This window comes from Ambystoma mexicanum, chromosome 13 (genome assembly GCF_040938575.1).
Source record: "Ambystoma mexicanum isolate Mex_15411 chromosome 13, UKY_AmexF1_1, whole genome shotgun sequence".
Taxonomy (NCBI): domain Eukaryota; kingdom Metazoa; phylum Chordata; class Amphibia; order Caudata; family Ambystomatidae; genus Ambystoma; species Ambystoma mexicanum.
Genome location: NC_090938.1, coordinates 714301956 through 714322516, shown reverse-complemented (window position 1 = coordinate 714322516; position 20561 = coordinate 714301956). Strand labels below are relative to the sequence as shown.

General features: G+C 47.8%; 1 protein-coding gene across 1 annotated transcript in view; it reads right to left on the bottom strand.

Moving 5' to 3' along the window:
* The window catches only part of LOC138521774 (serine-rich adhesin for platelets-like), a 69384-nt gene that overhangs the window by 34650 nt on the left and 14173 nt on the right, over window positions 1–20561 (bottom strand). The window contains exon 2 of the mRNA XM_069634850.1: window positions 237–9470. Coding sequence (XP_069490951.1) covers window positions 237–9470 — 9234 coding nt within the window. The remainder of the gene's footprint in view (window positions 1–236; window positions 9471–20561) is intronic.

The window sequence follows — 20561 nt, the reverse complement described above, 5'->3', positions numbered from 1 at the left end:
TTGAATTTGTTCTCTGTGTCTTGTGTCATGATGCCTTTGCATTATGTACATGTATCACTATGCATTGATAAAGATTACAAAACGATTTACTAATCTTTATGTCACTTTGTTCATCAGTGGAAAAACATGTCAAAGGTTTTATCACTTTTTAGCCAAGCCAACGCTGGGTATTTCTGTTGGTCTATAATAATGACAACTGTACACAAAAAATCTGAAAGTTTGTGATATGAACTCACCTGTTTTCATGGCGATGGCTGGTTGCGAGGTTCTTAGTATAGCACTTCTGGCAGTGATAGTTGGAGCCATGGTGTCATTCTGCACAGATATGGCCCAGTTGGGAAATGTGTTGGTTGTGCCTCGATTTTCAGTAGATGCATTAGATGGTTGCAGTGTGGTGCTGAACTCTGCAGCGGGTGTGTTATATGTTAAGTTCCTTGTCTTTATGTAATTTGTGCTTAATGTTGTGTGTGCACCTGTTGTGGTGCTTGCTGTTGGTATTGTCATTGGTGTGGAAGGGAGTATGTCGCTGAGTGCTGAAGCAGTTGTGCTTGGTGTTATCTTTGTTTTCTCGAGGGAAGATATATTTATGGTGGTGTGTACTGTCTCGTTTACTGTTGTTACAGTGTGGATGGAGAATCCTGGTTTTGTATTATGTGCTGTGCTAACTACTGGTACAGTGCCTTGTGTTGTTTTCTCTGCTGTTTGGCCTAATGTTTTCGAGTTGGCTGGGGAATGGGCTATTATAAGGATGGATGTCGTTAGGTCTGTCCGTTCGAGTATAGCAGTTGTGGTGTCTAATGCTGTGTTGTTTGCTATTGGGCCTACCATTGTTGTGTCTTTTGTGGTGCCTACACTTCTGGGCATTGTAGCCACTGCTTCTGTCTTAGCTGTGGTGTCTCTTATGTCGGCCACTGCTGTGGTGTCTAATGTTGTGTTTGCTGTGATGGTTACTACATCTGTGGTGTATAAAATTGTGTTTGCTGTGATCGTACCTGCATGTGTGGTCTCTGCTATGGTGTTTAATGGTGTTCTTGCTGAGCTGGTGCCTACGTTAGTGGCCTCTGCTGTGGTGTCTAATGTTGAGTTTGCTGTACTGATGACTACATTTGTGGTTTCTGCTGTGGTGCCTAATGTTGGGCTTGCTGTGCTGGTGCCTACATTAGTAGTTTCTGCTGTGGTGGCTAATGCTGTGCTTGCTGTGCCGGTGCCTACATTAGTAGTCACTGCTGTGGCGTCTAATGTTGTGCTTGCTGTGCTGTTGCCTACATTAGTAGTTTCTGCTGTGGTGGCTAATGCTGTGCTTGCTGTGCTGGTGCCTACATTAGCAGTCACTGCTGTGGCGTCTAATGTTGTGCTTGCTGTGCTGGTGCCTACATTAGTAGTCACTGATGGGGTGTCTAATTGTGTGTTTGCTGTGCTCATGACTACATTTGTGGTCTCCGCTGTGGGGTCTAATGTTGTGTTTGCTGTGCTGTGGATTACATTTGTGGTCTCTGCTGTGTTGTATAATGTTGTGTTTGCTGTGCTGGTACCGATGATAGCAGTCACTGCTGTGGTGTCTAATGTTGTGTTTGCTGTGCTGATGACCACATGTGAGGTCTCTGCTATAGTGTTTAATGTTGTGCTTGCTGTGCTGATGACTACATTTGTGGTGTCTGCTGTGGTGTCTGATGTTTTGTTTGCTGTGCTGGTACCTACATTAGTAGTCACTGCTGTGGTGTCTAATGTTATGCTTGCTGTGCTGGTGCCCACATTAGTAGTCACTGCTGTGGTGTCTAATGTTGTGTTTGTTGTACTCCTGACTACATTTTCTGCTGTGGTGTCTAATGTTGTGTTTGCTGTGCCCTTTACTACATTTGATGTCTCTGCTGTGGTGTCTAATGTTGTGTTTGCTGTGCTCTGGACTACATTTGTGGTCTCTGCTGTGGTGTATAATGTTGTGTTTGCTGTGCTGGTACCTACATTAGTAGTCACTGCTGTGGTATCTAATGTTGTGTTTGTTGTGCTGATGACTACATTTGTGGTCTCTGCTATTGTGTTTAATGTTGTGCTTGCTGTGCTGGTGCCTACATTAGTAGTCACTGCTGTGGTGTCTAATGTTGTGCTTGCTGTGCTGGTGCCTACATTACTAGTCACTGCTGTGATGTCTAATGTTGTGCTTGCTGTGCTGGTGCCTACATTAGTAGTCACTGCTGTGGTGTCTAATGGTGTGTTTGCTGTGCTCTTGACTACATGTGTGGTCTCTGCTGTGCTGTCTAATGTTCTGTTTGCTGTGCTGGTACCTACATTACTAGTCACTGCTGTGGTGTCTAATGTTGTGTTTGCTGTGCTGATGACGTTTGTGGTCTCTACTGTGGTGTCTAATTTTGTGTTTTCTGTGCCCTTGACTACATTTGTGGTCTCTGCTGTGGTGTCTAATGTTGAGTTTGCTATGCTGGTGCCTACAATAGTAGTCCCTGTTGTAGTGTCTAATGGTGTGCTTGCTGTGCGGGTGCTTACGTTAGTAGGCACTGCTGTGGTGTCTAATGTTATGTTTGCTGTGCTCCTGACTACATTTTCTGGTGTGGTATCTAATGTTGTGTTTGTTGTGCTCTTGACTGTATTTGTGGTCTCTTCTGTGGTGTCTAATTTTATATTTGCTGTGCTCTTGACTACATTTGTGGTCTCTGCTGTGGTGCCTAATGTTCTATTTGCTGTGCTCAGGACTACATTTGTGGTCTCTGCTGTGGTGTATAATGTTGTGTTTTCTGTGCTGGTACCTACATTAGTAGTCACTGCTGTGGTGTCTAATGTTGTGTTTGCTGTGCTCGTGCCGACATTAGTAGTCCTTGCTGTGGTGGCAAATGTTGTGCTTGCTGTGTTGGTGCCTATATTAGTGGTCACTGCTGTGGTGTCTAATGTTGTGTTTGCTATGCTGGGGAATACATGCGTGGTCTCTGCTGTGGTGTTTAATGTTGTGCTTGCTGTTCTGGTGCCTACATTAGTGGTTACTGATGTGGCGCCTACTGTTGTGCTTGCTGTGCTGGTGCCTACATTAGTGGTCACTGCTGTGGTTTCTAATGATGTGTTTGCTGTGCTGATGACTGCATTTGTGGTCTCTGCTTTGGTGCTTAATGTTGTGCTTGCTGTGCTGGTGCCTACATTAGTAGTCGTTGCTATGGTGTCTAAAGTTGTGCTTGTTGTGCTGGTGCCTACATTAGTAGTCGCTGCTGTGGTGTCTAGTGTTGTGTTTCCTGTGCTCCTGACTACATTCTCTGCTGTGGTGTCTAATATTGTGCTTGCTGTGCTCTTGACTACATTTGTGGTCTCTGCTGTGGTGTCTAATGTTGAGTTTGGTGTGCTGGTGCCTACATTAGTAGTCATTGCTGTGGTGTCTAGTGTTGTGCTTGCTGTGCTGGTGCCTTTATTACTAGTCACTGCTGTGATGTCTAATGTGGTGTTTGCTGTGCTGGTACCTACATTAGTAGTCACTTGTGTGGTGTCTAGTGTTGTGTTTGCTGTGGTGATGACTACATGTGTGGTCTCTGCTATGGTGTCTAATGTTGTGTTTGCTGTGCTCTTGACTACATTTGTGGTCTCTGCTGTGGTGTCTAATGTTGTGTTTGCTGTGCTGGTACCTACGATAGCAGTCACTGCTGTGGTGTCTAATGTGCTTGCTGTGCTGATGACTATATTTGTGGTGTCTGCTGTGGTGTCTAATGTTTTGTTTGCTGTGCTCTGGACTACATTTGTGGTCTCTGCTGTGGTGTACAATGTTGTGTTTGCTGTGCTGGCACCTACATTAGTAGTCACTGCTGTGGTGTCTAATGTTATGCTTGCTGTGCTGGTGCCCACAATAATAGTCACTGCTGTGGTGTCTAGTGTTGTGTTTGCTGTGCTCTTGACTACATTTGTGGTCTCTGCTGTGGTATCTAATGTTGTGTTTGCTGTGCTCTTGACTACATTTGTGGTCTCTGCTGTGATGTCTAATGTTGTGTTTGCTGTGCTCTGGACTACATTTGTGGTCTCTGCTGTGCTGTATAATGTTGTGTTTGCTGTGCTGGTACCTACATTAGTAGTCACTGCTGTGGTATCTAATGTTGTGTTTGTTGTGCTGATGACTACATGTTTGGTCTCTGCTATGGTGTTTAATGTTGTGCTTGCTGTGCTGGTGCCTACATTAGTAGTCACTGCTGTGGTGTCTAATGTTAAGCTTGCTGTGCTGGTGCCTACATTACTAGTCACTTCTGTGGTGTCTAATGTTGTGTTTGCTGTGCGGGTGCCTACATTAGTAGTCACTGCTGTGGTGTCTAAAGGTGTGCTTGTTGTGCTGGTGCCTACATTAGTAGTCGCTACTGTGGTGTCTAATGTTGTGTTTCCTGTGCTCCTGACTACATTTTCTGCTGTGGTGTCTAATGTTGTGTTTGCTGTGCTGATGACTACATTTGTGGTCTCTGCTGTTGCGCCTAATGTTGTGCTTGCTGTGCTGGTGCCTACATTAATAGTCACTTCTGTGGTGTCTAATGTTGTGTTTGCTGTGCTGGTGCCTACATTAGTAGTCACTGCTGTGGTGTCTAAAGTTTTGCTTGCTGTGCTGGTGCCTACATTGGTAGTCGCTGCTGTGGTGTTTAATGTTGTGTCTCCTGTGCTCCTGACTACATTTTCTGCTGTGGTGTCTAATGTTGTGTTTGCTGTGCTGATGACTACATTTGTGGTCTCTGCTGTGGTGTCTAATGTTACGCTTGCTGTGCTGGTGCCTACATTACTAGTCACTTCTGTGGTGTCTAATGTTGTGTTTGCTGTGCTGGTGCCTACATTTGTGGTCACTGCTGTGGTGTCTAATGTTACGCTTGCTGTGCTGGTGCCTACATTACTAGTCACTTCTGTGGTGTCTAATGTTGTGTTTGCTGTGCGGGTGCCTACATTACTAGTCACTTCTGTGGTGTCTAATGTTGTGTTTGCTGTGCGGGTGCCTGCATTAGTAGTCACTGCTGTGGTGTCTAAAGGTGTGCTTGTTGTGCTGGTGCCTACATTAGTAGTCGCTGCTGTGGTGTCTAATGTTGTGTTTCCTGTGCTCCTGACTACATTTTCTGCTGTGGTGTCTAATGTTGTGTTTGCTGTGCTGATGACTACATTTGTGGTCTCTGCTGTTGCGCCTAATGTTGTGCTTGCTGTGCGGGTGCCTACATTAATAGTCACTTCTGTGGTGTCTAATGTTGTGTTTGCTGTGCTGGTGCCTACATTAGTAGTCACTGCTGTGGTGTCTAAAGTTTTGCTTGCTGTGCTGGTGCCTACATTGGTAGTCGCTGCTGTGGTGTCTAATGTTGTGTCTCCTGTGCTCCTGACTACATTTTCTGCTGTGGTGTCTAATGTTGTGTTTGCTGTGCTGATGACTACATTTGTGGTCTCTGCTGTGGTGTCTAATGTTACGCTTGCTGTGCTGATGCCTACATTACTAGTCACTTCTGTGGTGTCTAATGTTGTGTTTGCTGTGCTGGTGCCTACATTTGTGGTCTCTGCTGTAGTGTTTAATGTTGTGCTTGCTGTGCCGGTGCCTACGTTAGTGGTCTCTGCTGTGGTGTCTAAAGTTGTGCTTGCTGTGCTGGTGCCTACATTAGTAGTCGCTGCTGTGGTGTCTAATGTTGTGTTTCCTGTGCTCCTGACTACATTGTCTGCTGTGGTGTCTAATGTTGTGTTTGCTGTGCTGATGACTACTTTTGTGGTCTCTGCTGTTGCGCCTAATGTTGTGCTTGCTGTGCTGGTGCCTACATTAATAGTCACTTCTATGGTGTCTAATGTTGTGTTTGCTGTGCTGGTGCCTACATTAGTAGTCACTGCTGTGGTGTCTAAAGTTGTGCTTGTTGTGCTGGTGCCTACATTAGTAGTCGCTGCTGTGGTGTCTAATGTTGTGTTTCCTGTGCTCCTGACTACATTTTCTGCTGTGGTGTCTAATGTTGTGTTTGCTGTGCTCTTCACTACATTCATAGTCACGGCTGTGATGTCTAATGTTGTGTTTGCTGTGCTAATTACTACATTTGTGGACTCTGCTGTGGTGTACAATGTTGTGTTTGCTGTGCTGGCACCTACATAAGTAGTTACTGCTGTGGTGTCTAATGTTGTGTTTGCTGTGCTCTTGACTACATTTGTGGTCTCTGCTGTGGTGTCTAATGTTGTGTTTGCTGTGCTGGTGCCTACGATAGCAGTCACTGCTGTGGTGTCTAAGGTTGTGTTTGCTGTGCTGGTGACTATATTTGTGGTGTCTGCTGTGGTGTCTAATGTTTTGTTTGCTGTGCTCTGGACTACATTTGTGGTCTCTGCTGTGGTGTACAATGTTGTGTTTGCTGTGCTGGCACCTACATTAGTAGTCAGTGCTGTGGTGTCTAATGTTATGCGTGCTGTGCTGGTGCCCACAATAATAGTCACTGCTGTGGTGTCTAGTGTTGTGTTTGCTGTGCTCTTGACTACATTTGTGGTCTCTGCTGTGGTGTCTAATGTTGTGTTTGCTGTGCTCTTGACTACATTTGTGGTCTCTGCTGTGGTGTCTAATGTTGTGTTTGCTGTGCTCTGGACTACATTTGTGGTCTCTGCTGTGCTGTATAATGTTGTGTTTGCTGTGCTGGTACCTACATTAGTAGTCACTGCTGTGGTATCTAATGTTGTGTTTGTTGTGCTGATGACTACATGTTTGGTCTCTGCTATGGTGTTTAATGTTGTGCTTGCTGTGCTGGTGCCTACATTAGTAGTCACTGCTCTGGTGTCTAATGGTACCCTTGCTGTGCTGGTGCCTACATTACTAGTCACTTCTGTGGTGTCTAATGTTGTGTTTGCTGTGCTGGTGCCTACATTAGTAGTCACTGCTGTGGTGTCTAAAGTTGTGCTTGCTGTGCTGGTGCCTACATTACTAGTCACTTCTGTGATGTCTAATGTTGTGTTTGCTGTGCTGGTGCCTACATTTGTAGTCACTGCTGTGGTGTCTAAAGGTGTGCTTGTCGTGCTGGTGCCTACATTAGTAGTCGCTGCTGTGGTGTCTAATGTTGTGTTTCCTGTGCTCCTGACTACATTTTCTGCTGTGGTGTCTAATGTTGTGTTTGCTGTGCTGATGACTACATTCGTGGTCTCTGCTGTTGCGCCTAATGTTGTGCTTGCTGTGCTGGTGCCTACATTAATAGTCACTTCTGTGGTGTCTAATGTTGTGTTTGCTGTGCTGGTGCCTACATTAGTAGTCACTGCTGTGGTGTCTAAAGTTGTGCTTGCGATGCTGGTGCCTACATTGGTAGTCGCTGCTGTGGTGTCTAATGTTATGTCTCCTGTGCTCCTGACTACATTTTCTGCTGTGGTGTCTAATGTTGTGTTTGCTGTGCTCTTCACTACATTCGTAGTCACGGCTGTGATGTCTAATATTGTGTTTGCTGTGCTAATTACTACATTTGTGGACTCTGCTGTGGTGTATAATGTTGTTGCTGTCACTGTACTTGAACCAACCACCATGCTGCCTGTTATTGCAGTCTCTGCTGTTGTAGCACCTGCCATGATGTAAGCTGCTGCGCCTGTTGTTGTAGTCTCTGCTGTTGTTCTTCCTGCTGTAGTCCCTGCTGTGGTACCCGTTGCTGGGGCATCTACAATTGTTCCCACAGCTGTAGTCAATGCAATGGTGCTGGCTGTGGACTTTTCTGCAGTTGTGCCCATCACTGTGGTCCCTATTATTGTGGGCGCTGCTGTTGGACCACCTTCTCCAGTTCCTGCTAAAATGCCTGTTGTTGGCATCACTGTACTTGAACCACCTACTGTGTTGCCTGTTATTGCAGTCTCTGCTGTTGCACCACCTGCCGTGGTGTAAGCTGCTTTGCCTGTTGGTGTAGTCTCTGCTGTTGTAGTCTCCGCTGTGGTATCAGTTGCTGAGGCATCTGAAATTGTTCCCACAGCTGTAGTTACTGCAATGGTGCTGGTTGTTGATTGTTCTGCAGTTGTGCCCATCACTGTGGTCCCTATTATTGAGGGCTCTGTTGTTGGACCACCTTCTCTAGTCCATGCTAAAGTGCCTGTTGTTGGCATCACTGTACTTGAACCAATCACTATGGTTCCTATTCTTGCAATCTCTACAGCTGAGCCAACTGTTGCGGGACCAGTTGTTGTTGGCATCACTGTACTTGAACCAACCACTATGGTTCCTATTCTTGCAATCTCTACAGCTGAGCCAACTGTTGCGGGACCAGTTGTTGTTGGCATCACTGTACTTGAACCAACCACTATGGTTCCTATTCTTGTAATCTCTACAGCTGAGCCAACTGTTGCGGGACCAGTTGTTGTTGGCATCACTGTACTTGAACCAACCACTATAGTTCCTATTATTGCAGTCTCTACAGCTGAGCCAACTGTTGCTGGACCAGTTGTTGTTCTGGTCTCTGTTGTTCTGCTTGCTGCTGTGGTGCCTGGTATTGCAGTCCTTGCGGTTGAGCCAACAGATGTGGGCCCAGTTGTTGTTCTGGTCTCTGTTGTTCTACTCACTGCAGTGGTGCTTGGTTCTGCAGTCTCTGTGGTTGAGCCAACTGTTGCGGGACCAGTTGTTGTTCTGGTCTCTGTTGTTCTGCTTGCTGCTGTGGTGCCTGGTATTGCAGTCTCTACAGCTGAGCCAACTGTTGTGGGACCAGTTGTTGTTGACATCACTGTACTTGAACCAACCGCTATGGTTCCTATTATTGCAGTCTCTACAGCTGAGGCAACTGTTGCGGGACCAGTTGTTGTTGGCATCACTGTACTTGAACCAACCACTATGGTTCCTATTATTGCAATCTCTACAGCTGAGCCAACTGTTGTGGGACCAGTTGTTGTTCTGGTCTCTGTTGTTCTACTCACCGCAGTGGTGGTTGGTTCTGCAGTCTCTGTGGTTGAGCCAACAGTTGTGGGCCCAGTTGTTGTTCTGGTCTCTGTTGTTCTACTCACTGCAGTGGTGCTTGGTTCTGCAGTCTCTGTGGTTGAGCCAACAGTTGTGGGCCCAGTTGTTGTTCTGGTCTCTGTTGTTCTACTCACTGCAGTGGTGCTTGGTTCTGCAGTCTCTATGGTTGAGCCAACAGTTGTGGGCCCAGTTGTTGTTCTGGTCTCTGTTGTTCTACTCACTGCAGTGGCGCTTGGTTCTGCAGTCTCTGTGGTTGAGCCAACAGTTGTGGGCCCGGTTGTTGTTCTGGTCTCTGTTGTTCTACTCACTGCAGTGGTGCTTGGTTCTGCAGTCTCTGTGGTTGAGCCAACTGTTGTGGGCCTAGTTGTTGTTCTGGTCTCTGTTGTTCTACCGGCTGCGGTGGTGCTTGGTTCTACAGTCTCTGTGGTTGAGCCATGAGTTGTGGGCCCAGTTTTAGTGGTCTTGGCCGTTGTACCCATGGCCGTGGTGTCACCTGGTGTAGTCTTTGATGTATCTCCAGGTGTCTTCGAGGCTGGCGTGGTGCTAGTTGCCATGCTTGTAACTGGTACTCTTTCTGATAGCACCATAGATGCTGCAACTGCGGGACAAGAGTAGGAAGTGTTAATAATGCTGGCCTAAAGGTGTGAACAATTACACTAGTTTGTGGTAGTAAAGTTTGCATTTCATTTACACATGGTAATAAACAAAAGGCTCATAAAGATTGAGTTAGAAAGGTTTCATTGCAGATAGCATGCATAAGGAATAAAGCATGGCTCACTCTCAGCTGCAAGCTTTTAATGCTTTCAAGGGGCTCTGGTGATGTCATCAACCAAAAGACTTCAGGTTGTGTGGTGCACGCATGTCCCCGAGTTACCCAGGTGGCTTTGTAGGCTTTAATTTACAAGAATCTGTCATTGTCTATATGCTTGGTTTCATTTACTCCCTTGTAATCTCTGGCAAGTGCATGGTGGTCACTGGCCTGCTCTCCTTTCCAGTAATAGTCATAGAAAGAGGGCACATGTGTTTCACGCTGTGACGCAGCCACTGGAGGCCATTGTCTGCCTTGAACTGACTCAGGGACGTCGTCCTCCTCAGTGGTCCCTCCTTTCCAGCTGTGACAGAAAGAACAGCAAGCCCTTATCCACTGAATGTAGTCTCCTGCCTCCAGCCAACTCCGAGAGGTCCACGTCCCCAGTAGCCACCAACTAGAAATGTTGCGTGCTTGTATGTCACGCAAAGTGGCCACTGAGATTATTCCCTCCCTAGTGGCACCAACAGGATAGCATGCTCCATTACTGCCAATGCGTGATCATCTACAGTCCTCCCTATCTACCTAAACTAGGTAAGCAGCAGTAACCACAGGACTGATTATGAACTCCAACTAAGTGTGCTTTACACACCTCTGAAGCTGGACTTGCCCGATCCTGCCTCCCTCCACCACAAAAGACACTTGTGTAACTTCAGCTTGGCTGAATCTGAGGAAATTCAGGTGGTTCAGAGTTTACCAGGAGAAGATCCCCTGGGTCTATGCATGTGTTATAAATAGGAGACTGGGATGCTTACAGGAGAAAGAGGACTAATGGACTGGTGAGAAGCTCGACTAACTGAATACTCCATTGCGGAGGGCGTGAGCCACCTCTAGCTATCAAATATAAAATAGTTTTCTGTGATACTTTCCAGTCATTAATTGGCAAGGCACAGTTTATGGTAGAATGTTTAATTTGTGCACTGAGTTTAACCCACCTGAGCAAACATCTACATGTTATGACTTATTTTAAAACACAAAGTGAAATTGGTTTTTCAATGCCTTTTTTGAATTGTTTAAACTAGTTTTTGCTAAACAGGAGCTGCATGTTAGCTTTTTAAATATCCAAGCATTGAGTTTGACGTTGAGTATGTGTTTCAGCAAACTGAAGATCTCTTACATTAGATTAAGCAAGAGGCCGGGTATTAAAGGCAATGACAGTGTGTGGCCAAGTATTATACGGAATAAAACACTCCTCTGTTGTACTTTATCCCATGTAGCTCAGGGCAACGCGCTTAGAAACCTCTGGGTATATAATTAACCAATCACATATCAAAGGTCACCTGTATAAAGCATTCTCGCCCTTTATTTGTACAGAGCTCCTTGAGGCATAGAATGTCCTTATTATGAGGTAGGATAGCATTATACTGTCTATAGTTATTTACATAGCGCTTCATTGTGCACGTTTCTAAGCAATTAATCTCGGCAATGCATACAAAAGCCACTCAGAAGCATCAGAGCAGTGTTTAAGAGGAAACTAGATTTCAGACATGATCCCGCCCAGTCTGTAATTATAAAGCACCTAAGACGCCTTCCTTCCTGGGCAGCACCGGCCCAAGGTGCGCTCAGGGAATGCAGTTCCACAAGGAGGGCCCCCAGCGCAGCAAAAAAAGGGCTCAGTGCCAGGTAAGGAAGTATGGGCCCAGCACCTATGAAGGAATCACGCTGTGCCGGGCGCACCCCTTAAGGAACGCAGAGGGCTCAGTTCTAGTATTCCGCTGATACTTGTCCTTGATAGGCATCTGTGGTGGGTTTGTGTGTTAGTGACGACCCTGAGGTGCTCCTGATGTGTCACTAATCTCACCAAAGAAGCAGTGAAAAGCATTATCAATGATGGAGGTGGGTGCTTTGAGTGAGAGAGGTGTCTCAGGCAGGGTTCAGTGAATCTCCAGTCCCTGCCTGCTGCAGCCAGGGCCCAAGGCCGCGTACCCTGCTGCTTCCCAGGCAGCCAGCAGCCGCACGCACCGCCAGCGCGCTGTATTCGCAAATAGAGGAGAATGAATATGATAACGTGAGTGATCCATACTGTTGCGTAGTGACTATGCTTGTGTACGCATGCGCGAGCAGCATCGAGGCTCGCGCATGCGCCCTGAAGATTAAAGGCGGTCACCCGGCAGTTTGCGCCGGGGACCGGAGCAGACACACGTCTCCGGCGTACTCTGTGTGTGTGCCTGAGTGCGTGCCTGCACGGATGCGAGTGTGTGGCCCCCCGCTAGTCCCCACGCCCACAACACTGGCGACGAGGGCGGACACAGAGCTGTTCTCTGCTCCGACGGCGTTGGAGAGACAGAACGCCGCTCCGTGTGCACACGGACCTAAACGCACGGCCGGCAGGCATTTCCTTTTCCATTTCTCATACGCAGATGGCAGTGGTTGCGGCCCGTGAGGGTGCTTGTGCGCCATCTGCAAGGATTGGCAACCATTTTTGGAATATCCACAGCCCAGCTGAGTACGCTTGTGGCTGCTGCCGGTGCATCCGGCAGCCCCTCCCCCCACTCCGGCCGCCCCTCGCCAGTAAATGTTGGGGAAGGGAGGGGGTGGCGCACTGATAAATCTCCCACAGGGTGCTGGCCCTATTCTGGGGCACCTAGATGCAAGATGTGCGACCGAACAGCAAGAATGCTGCAGGTCAGGTACACATCTCAACACAACAAAGCAAAGCTAAGCCATGAAGACGTCATTACCGGCAGTGTGACGCACTTTATTTTGTAGCAGGTGTATTCATCCTTTGGGAGCTGGGGAGGATTGAACCCCCTTGAGGGGTTACACATGCATGCGCATTTACAAGCTCCATCAGCGTTAGCAGGGAGTGTGCAGGCTGGCTGCCGCTGTCCTTAATGATGGACTGGGGCTTTTCAGCTCTTAATCACTGGTTTCCAGTTCCTCCCACACTGCCTGCAGCACCGGTTTCCAACACAAACACGCCGCCTGTGGGACAGTGAAAGGGAGTGGTGCTCAGGAATAGTTTTGACCCACCATGGCCGTTCACCACCAAGGATAATCTTTCTAAGAACATGCAGGTTGGTGGCTTGGTTTCCCACCCAGGGGTGTTGCTAGGTCTAGAAAAGATAGGGGGCTATGCTAATGATAGCACCGGGAATTGGGGCTACATAGCCTTTTGGTTGTAGCCCCTGAGCTTCTCTCCGGGGCTACAACCAAAAGGTCAGGGGTTTAGCCCCCTCAAGCCCCCCATGCAACACCTCAGGCCCCACCACTTGCAATCAGTGCTTTAATTGGGCAGGGACTTGCCCGTACAGAGAACCTTCACTTCTTTTATTTGAAAGATGGCTCTCGTTACAAGTTTGGCATTATCCCGACAGTAAATCCGGTGGAATACCACTAACCGTATTTACTGTTACCACCACTTGCTTTGGCAGATTTACCGCAGGATTAAAAGTGGTGTTAGGCAAAGTTAGTCCACATTTTTTGCAGTCCATAGGATGTAGCTCCTTATGAAATGATCCCGAAGCATTTTTTGATTCCTTGCGTCGGAAGCAGCTGTAACAGCTGTTACACCGGTTGCAGTGCGGCTTGACGCTTTCCTGCCCACTTTGACAGGTGCTTTCCTCTAACCGGCTTGCATTGCTTTGTGCTGATCCACCCCTGCTACCAGTGGTCGAAGAATCCTGCCAGAGTTGTAACAGTGACGACTGCTGCTGCAATGCCCTGCTGCCTCTGTCGCCGAAACAGGCGTGCACTTTTCCACGTCCTGGCACTGATCTGGCATCAAGGCTGGTACTGAAGCTGGCTTACATGGGTGCTAAAGTGCTATTTGGAGGAAAACACCAACAAGCTGGTACGCTTCGTCTGTAGTGGAGGAGCGCCACTGTCTGCTACTGCCGGCTACTGCCGGTGTTTGTCTCCCATAGCAGCCGTGCTCTCAATCTATTAATGCTCGCATCCAGCACCCCTGTGCTATAGAAGTCTTTAAACATTTCAATCAGCGCTTCTCACACTGCAATGCTGTCAAAACCCAATAACACCTCTTCTTACTCCCCGGCAACCTCGCCTTCCCATAATGGGGACCGTCTTTCTGAAGTTCTGGTCTTAAGTTCTCGTAGGAGGCAGCGAATTTGCGCCAAGGGACCGAGATGCCCTCTGATCCCAGTGGCACCTTGGACAACGCCACTGTTACCCCAATGAAATGCACAGAGCTGGCTCAAAACCAATGTGCTCAGTAACTAAGGTCCACCAACATAAAACACCGACAGCCCTTAGGGCTGCCAGATCTGAAAACCACCCCGAATCTGCGGGGATCTGTTAACTCCTACTCCGTTGGTTTTTAAATCCAACCATGCTCCTCCCTTGGGCATGCCTCGAGAGAAACACTACTTCTGAGTCCTGGAGGCGATCCAAGGCTGCACTGATCAAAGAGTTGAATAGTTGTGATACCCATAATGATTTTGACGCATGGCTGGCGTCTCTAGATATATTTGTTAAGAAACACCATTCTCGCAATATTGAAAACAGTTCCCAAACAGCCCCTGATGGTCCACCTGTGAGACACCTGGCCATCCATAAAGTGAACAGCTCCTCTCAAACAGATTTATCTTATTTTATTACATTTGTTATATGCCCAGACCCGGGGGTATCACGGCGTAGTTACAGACATTGGAGAATGCAATCTTGAAAAGTGAACACAGAGATACACAGGAGCAAACAGTCAATTATATACAAAACAATCAGATATGTACAATTAATAAGAGCGAGATAGTGCTCTAGGATCAGTTAGTACCTGTTGAATAGCCAGGTTTTCAAAGAACTTTTGAATTTTGGGAAAGTTTCATTCATAATATTGGCGGGTAGAGAGTTCCAGTGTCTGGGAGCCAATATTTTAAAGCTGCTACCCCCCCCCGCTTTCTCTCTTTGGTATCTTGGGATTTCGAGGTATGCGTTCTTTTTGGATCTGAGGAGTCTGGTCTGGGGTTTCTTCATGACTGTGTTTTTGAGGTATCTGGGGGCTTTGTTGGCCATGCATTTATGTGTGATGCTCAAGGTTTTAAATAGGATTCTGGCTTGGAGCCAGTGGTGGTCTCGCCTGGTGTTGGAGATATGTTCAGATTTTTTGATGCCTAGGGCTGCTCTGAGGGCTTTGTTCTGCATAAGTTGAAGTTTGGCTATATTGGGTTTGGAGGTGCCAAGGAAAAGGATATTACAATAGTCTAGCTTGGAAAGTATGAGAGCTCTGGCTAGTGTAACACAGTTATTGGCTGAGAAGAATTTGCGACTAAGGGAGATGAGTTTGGAAGTGTAAGATGTGAAAGAGGCTAGTGTGTTTGCTTGTTTTGACATAGTTAAGGTGGCATCTAAATAAACGCAGAGGGTCTTGACTTGTTTGAGTACTGGGATCGTGGTGCCGTCAATGGTGAATGATTTGAAGGCAGGCTCGAGGGTATCGATTTTGGTGGAGGAACCTAATATGAGGAGCTCAGTTTTGTCGTCGTTTAGACAGAGGCTGTTGTTGGTCAAATTGCCTTCCAAGGAAATAGATAACCACTTACAAACCACAGGGGTTTTAATGAACCCTGAGTCCACGTCACTTCTGAAAGTAGTACCATCACCGCCCTCCTCTCGAGGAAACAAGCAATGACAGAACTATAGCTCTGTCCCCCGTGGGTCCTTTGACGCTACTGCTAAATTAGGTCCGAATGGCTCCCATGAGTCTACGAATCCCAGACCGGCTAATTTACGAAGCCAAGCCTGCGATTAAGAGAAACGAATATGACAATGCCTAAAGATTAATCCATTCGAGCACGGGTTCTGGACCAGAGACATTGTATTATTACTAACGTCACCAAACCCCTCCGAGTGAGCCAAGAGATGCACTTTGAAATAAAATTCTCGCTTGGCTTCGTGTAAGATCTGGGCCTGGGGTAGTCCGCTGCTCCGATTTGAAGCTCCTGTGCCGGATAGAACCTGATGATTGGTGCGCCCAGAGGACTAGGGATTGTATACTGGTGGGGACTGGAGTCAGTACCTTGCCCCATTTCCTGAGATTGTGTAAATTCCTGCCCATGGGCTCCTCGAATCTCGGACTTGTAGTTTGACTTTGCTCTGTTCCCTGTGACTGCACATTGATTGCTTCACTGGATTTACCATCGTCTGTGTCTTCCCATTGCCCTTTCTTCCTGTGTGTATTTTCTGTTATTTATGTTTGTACTCTTTGTTGTTATGTTTTCTTTGTTGAGCTCTGAAGCCTGCAGGCAAATAGCGCTTTATAAGAAATCAAATAAATAAATAAACTCCATGGGGATTTTTTTCTGGTGGTAATTTTGCAGCGGAACGTTGGAGGATTTACTCCACTCGAAGGCCAAACTCGGAATATGGTGGAGCGTTAAAAGTGGCAGTAATTTGGTTACCGACCCACCATACTTGTAATGAGGGCCATAGTACCGGCACCGCTCAGCAGGAAGTCAATACATTTAATGGAGTAGTACGAGCACTTCTCAACAGTAAGCACAGACTCTGCGGCAGTGAGTACCTGCACTTCTGTATTTCCATTTCAAGCACCGCTTGTACAACGAAGTGGTACCGCCATGTCTCAGATACGATTTAACTGCTGGAGGAAACGGCAGAACAACCTATGCACTGTGTTATGTGTATAATTAATGAATGAATCCTTTATAACATGCTTAATACCAAAGACCAGCCTCTAAGTGCTGGACGGGGATTCAAACCTCTGTTGCTCTGCATTGTCTTGGGGACGGGGATTCAAACCTCTGTTGCTCTGCATTGTCTTGGGGACGGGGATTCAAACCTCTGTTGCTCTGCATTGTCTTGGGGACGGGGATTCAAACCTCTGTTGCTCTGCATTGTCTTGGGAACGGGGATTCAAACCTCTGTTGCTCTGCATTGTCTTGTTTCCAAGGCAAACCCGTTGCCCCTGAGCTACCCTCCAAGGCCTGTTACTAGAAGACCGCGAATGCCGCTGTGGGCGCTGAGAAGAATAGCTTTGGTCTAGTTCATGAGAGATTTATCAGCCACTTAGTTCTTAAGATACGTCATGTGCATGTCATGTATGTACATTACATGTTTTACTCTGCTAAATATTGTGTATTGATTTCTCTGAGGAATTGTGATGCTGTCACTTTCATGTATGGACCTGTTCATGTCCGAAATAAACATTATTTACTATAAAATAGGGAAAACAATGAAGACAGAAAAGAACCCTGATCTGTAGGGTGCCTTAGAATGTGCCCAGAGCAGGATAGCGCTTGGAAGAAATGGAGGGCGAAAGAATAGGGAAGACTGGACATGTAAAGGGTGCACGATTAAGACACCTGAGTTCTCTTGACATTTCGTTTATTTGTGCTTATGTAGCGCCTATCGCCAAAGCACCGAAAAATAGGCACCAATAACGGTGCAAAAGAAAGTATTCATTTAAGCAATCATCATTTTCAGAGGAAAAAAGAAAATGCATGTTCCGATGCAAACGAAAAGAAGAGCATGAGGCGAGGGACCGAATAGACCGGGGAAACGAATGCCAGCCCTGAGGAGCCGAGAGAGAGAAGCCACGAAAGTGTGATTGGGCACAGGGAGGACAAAAGTGTGATTGGGCACAGGCAGGACGAAAGCGTAACTGGGCACAGGGAGGACAAAAGTGTGATTGGGCACAGGCAGGACGAAAGCGTAATTGGGCACAGGGAGGACAAAAGTGTGATTGGGCACAGGGAGAACAGAAGCGTGATTGGGCACAGGTAGGACAAAAGTGTGATTGGGCACAGGGAGAACAGAAGCGTGATTGGGCACAGGTAGGAAGAAAGTGTGATTGGGCACAGGGAGGACAAAAGCGTGATTTGACACAGGTAGGACGAAAGCGTAATTGGGCACAGGGAGGACAAAAGCGTGATTGGGCACATGGAGAACAGAAGCGTGATTGGGCACAGGTAGGAATAAAGTGTGCTTGGGCACAGGGAGAACAGAAGTGTGATTGGGCACAGGAAGGATGAAAGCGTGCTTGGGCATAGCGAGGACAAAAGCGTGATTGGACACAGGCAGGACAAAAGCGTGATTGGGCACAGGGAGGACGAAAGCGTGATTTGGCACAGGGAGGACGAAAGCATCATTGGGCACAAGGAGGACGAAAGTGTGATTGGGCACAGGCAAGACGAAAGTGTGATTGGTCACAGAGAGGACAAACGTGTGATTGGGCCCAGGAAGGACGAAAGCGTGATTGGGCCCAGGAAAGACGAAAGCATGATTGCGCCCAGGAAGGAGGACAGCGTGATTGGGCCCAGGAAGGAGGACAGCGTGATTGGGCACAAGTAGGACGAAACCGTTACTGGGCACAAGGAGGACAGAAGCGTGATTGGGCACAGGCAGGACGAAAGCGTAATTGGGCACAGGGAGGACAAAAGTGTGATTGGGCACAGGGAGAACAGAAGCGTGATTGGGCACAGGTAGGAAGAAAGTGTGATTGGGCACAGGGAGGACAAAAGTGTGATTTGGCACAGGCAGGACGAAAGCGTAATTGGGCACAGGGAGGACAAAAGTGTGATTGGGCACAGGGAGAACAGAAGCGTGATTGGGCACAGGTAGGAAGAAAGTGTGATTGGGCACAGGGAGAACAGAAGTGTGATTGGGCACAGGAAGGATGAAAGCGTGCTTGGGCACAGCGAGGACAAAAGCGTGATTGGACACAGGCAGGACGAAAGCGTGATTGGGCACAGGGAGGACGAAAGTGTGATTGGGCACAGGGAGGACGAAAGTGTGATTGGGCACAGGGAGGACACAAGCGTGATTGGGCACAGGGAGGACGAAAGCGTGATTGGGCAAAGGGAGGACGAAAGCGTGATTTGGCACAGGGAGGACGAAAGCATGATTGGGCACAAGGAGGACGAAAGTGTGATTGGGCACAGGCAAGACAAAAGTGTGATTGGTCACAGAGAGGACAAACGTGTGATTGGGCCCAGGAAGGACAAAAGCGTGATTGAGCCCAGGAAGGACGAAAGCGTGATTGAGCCCAGGAAGGAGGACAGCGTGATTGGGCCCAGGAAGGAGGACAGCGTGATTGGGCACAAGTAGGACGAAACCATTACTGGGCACAAGGAGGACAGAAGCGTGATTGGGCCCAGAAAGGACAAAAGGGTGATTGGGCACTGTTGTGGGGGCCCATCCTGGAATCCATTGGGCCCCCATAGTGCTGTGAACACTAGCACTCTACAGGCCCAGTGCCTGTGGGGGTTGGGGCCTGCCCTGGGCATCCGGCAGGCCCCATGGCCCCATGGTGCTATAGGGCTCCAGCACTGGTGGGGGCACAGCCAGCCATGCCCCTGACCCTGCGGGCCTCTGCCACTGTACTGGCACGAGGGTCCCACGGCATCAGGGCATGCAGGCCTGTGCCTCCACTGGAAGGCCGGCAGGCCTAACTAAACGAGACACAGACTCAGTCGTTCCTCTTGGGAGTCTGCAGCCGCTCTGTTGCACGTGTCTGCAGAGGCTCCTTTTATTAGCTTGGGCCATGACACAATCATGGCCCATATTCAAAGGGCAATACACAGGGGAGGGACACATTCCCCTTAAAGGGGCAACACACAATTGGGAGGGTCACACACCACAGGCACAGGGAGGACAAAAGTGCGATTGGGCCCAGGAAGGACAAAAGCGTGATTGGGCACAGGGAGCACAGAAGTGTGATTGGGCACAGGGAGGAAGCAAGTGTGATTGGGTACAGGGAGGATGAAAGCGTGATTGGGCACAGGGAGGACAGAAGTGTGATTGGGCACAGGGAGAACAGAAGTGTGACTGGGCACAGGAAGGATGAGGAACAGACAGAAGGAACAGAGATTGAGGACGTGGAGGTCCTGCGGGTTGGTACCAGGATAGAAGAGAAAGAACAGATAAGGAAGTCCCATTCCGTACAGACATTTGAAAATAATACAAGGAAACGGAACCCAAATGATAGCCATTCAAGCAAGTAAAGAGCAGGAGTGATAGAGACGCGAGGAGTAAGACGACAGATAAGGCAAACAGAGGAATAAAGATCGAGCCGAGGGGAACAAGCTGATATGTAGGATTGGCAAAAAAAAGAGAAGAACAGTAGTCAACACGCGAGAGAGGGATGCTAGAGGCCAGGAGCCCGGTTGCACTGAAAGTTAGAAAGGGGAGAACCTTCTGAGTATTGAACAGATGAAAGCGACAGATGCAAGCGCTAGACAGAATCTCCGAGGAGAAAGAGAGTGAGGGGTCCACTGTGATACCAAAGTGGCAAGCAGAAGTTGAGAGAGGCAGATACCTTGCAGGGAAAGATTAAAGGAAGGGGAACCGGTGATGGAATGTGAGATGAAGACAGTTTGGAATGCAGAGATGAAAAAGATGAAAAGAGAATGTGAGTGTCATCTGCATAGAGATAAGAGAAATTAAAAGAAGAGTTAACAGTGGAATAGTCTAGAGAGAAAACAGTAGAGGACCGAGAACAGAACCTTCAGAAGCCCCAAATCGTAGTGGAAAGGAGGAGGAGGAGTGACCGGCCCACGAAACGAAATAAGTGCGATTAGCCAAGTCAGAAAGAAACCACTTGCAAACAGTGTCAGAAATACCTTGTGACTGTAGCCTGCCAGCCTGACCTATCCTAAGCAGCCATTTGGGCACCATGAAGCTCAAACCTCACCGTAAATATGCCAGCCTATACCAAAGAGCCAAAGCCCCCTCGCATCCCCCCGTCTCCTCCTATGTCTCACTCGTCCCAAGTGCAGCTGCACCAACTACCCAATCGTCACCATGTTGTCTCATCACAGGAGGCTACCCACTTACAGGAGGCATGTTTCAGTATTGGGGACCGTATATGTATATGCATACAAAGCAAACCAACTTTTCTCTTACTGCTAAAATAAAGCATGATGTTTTGGACCCAATAGCAAGTGATATGATAGGTTATATACCCAG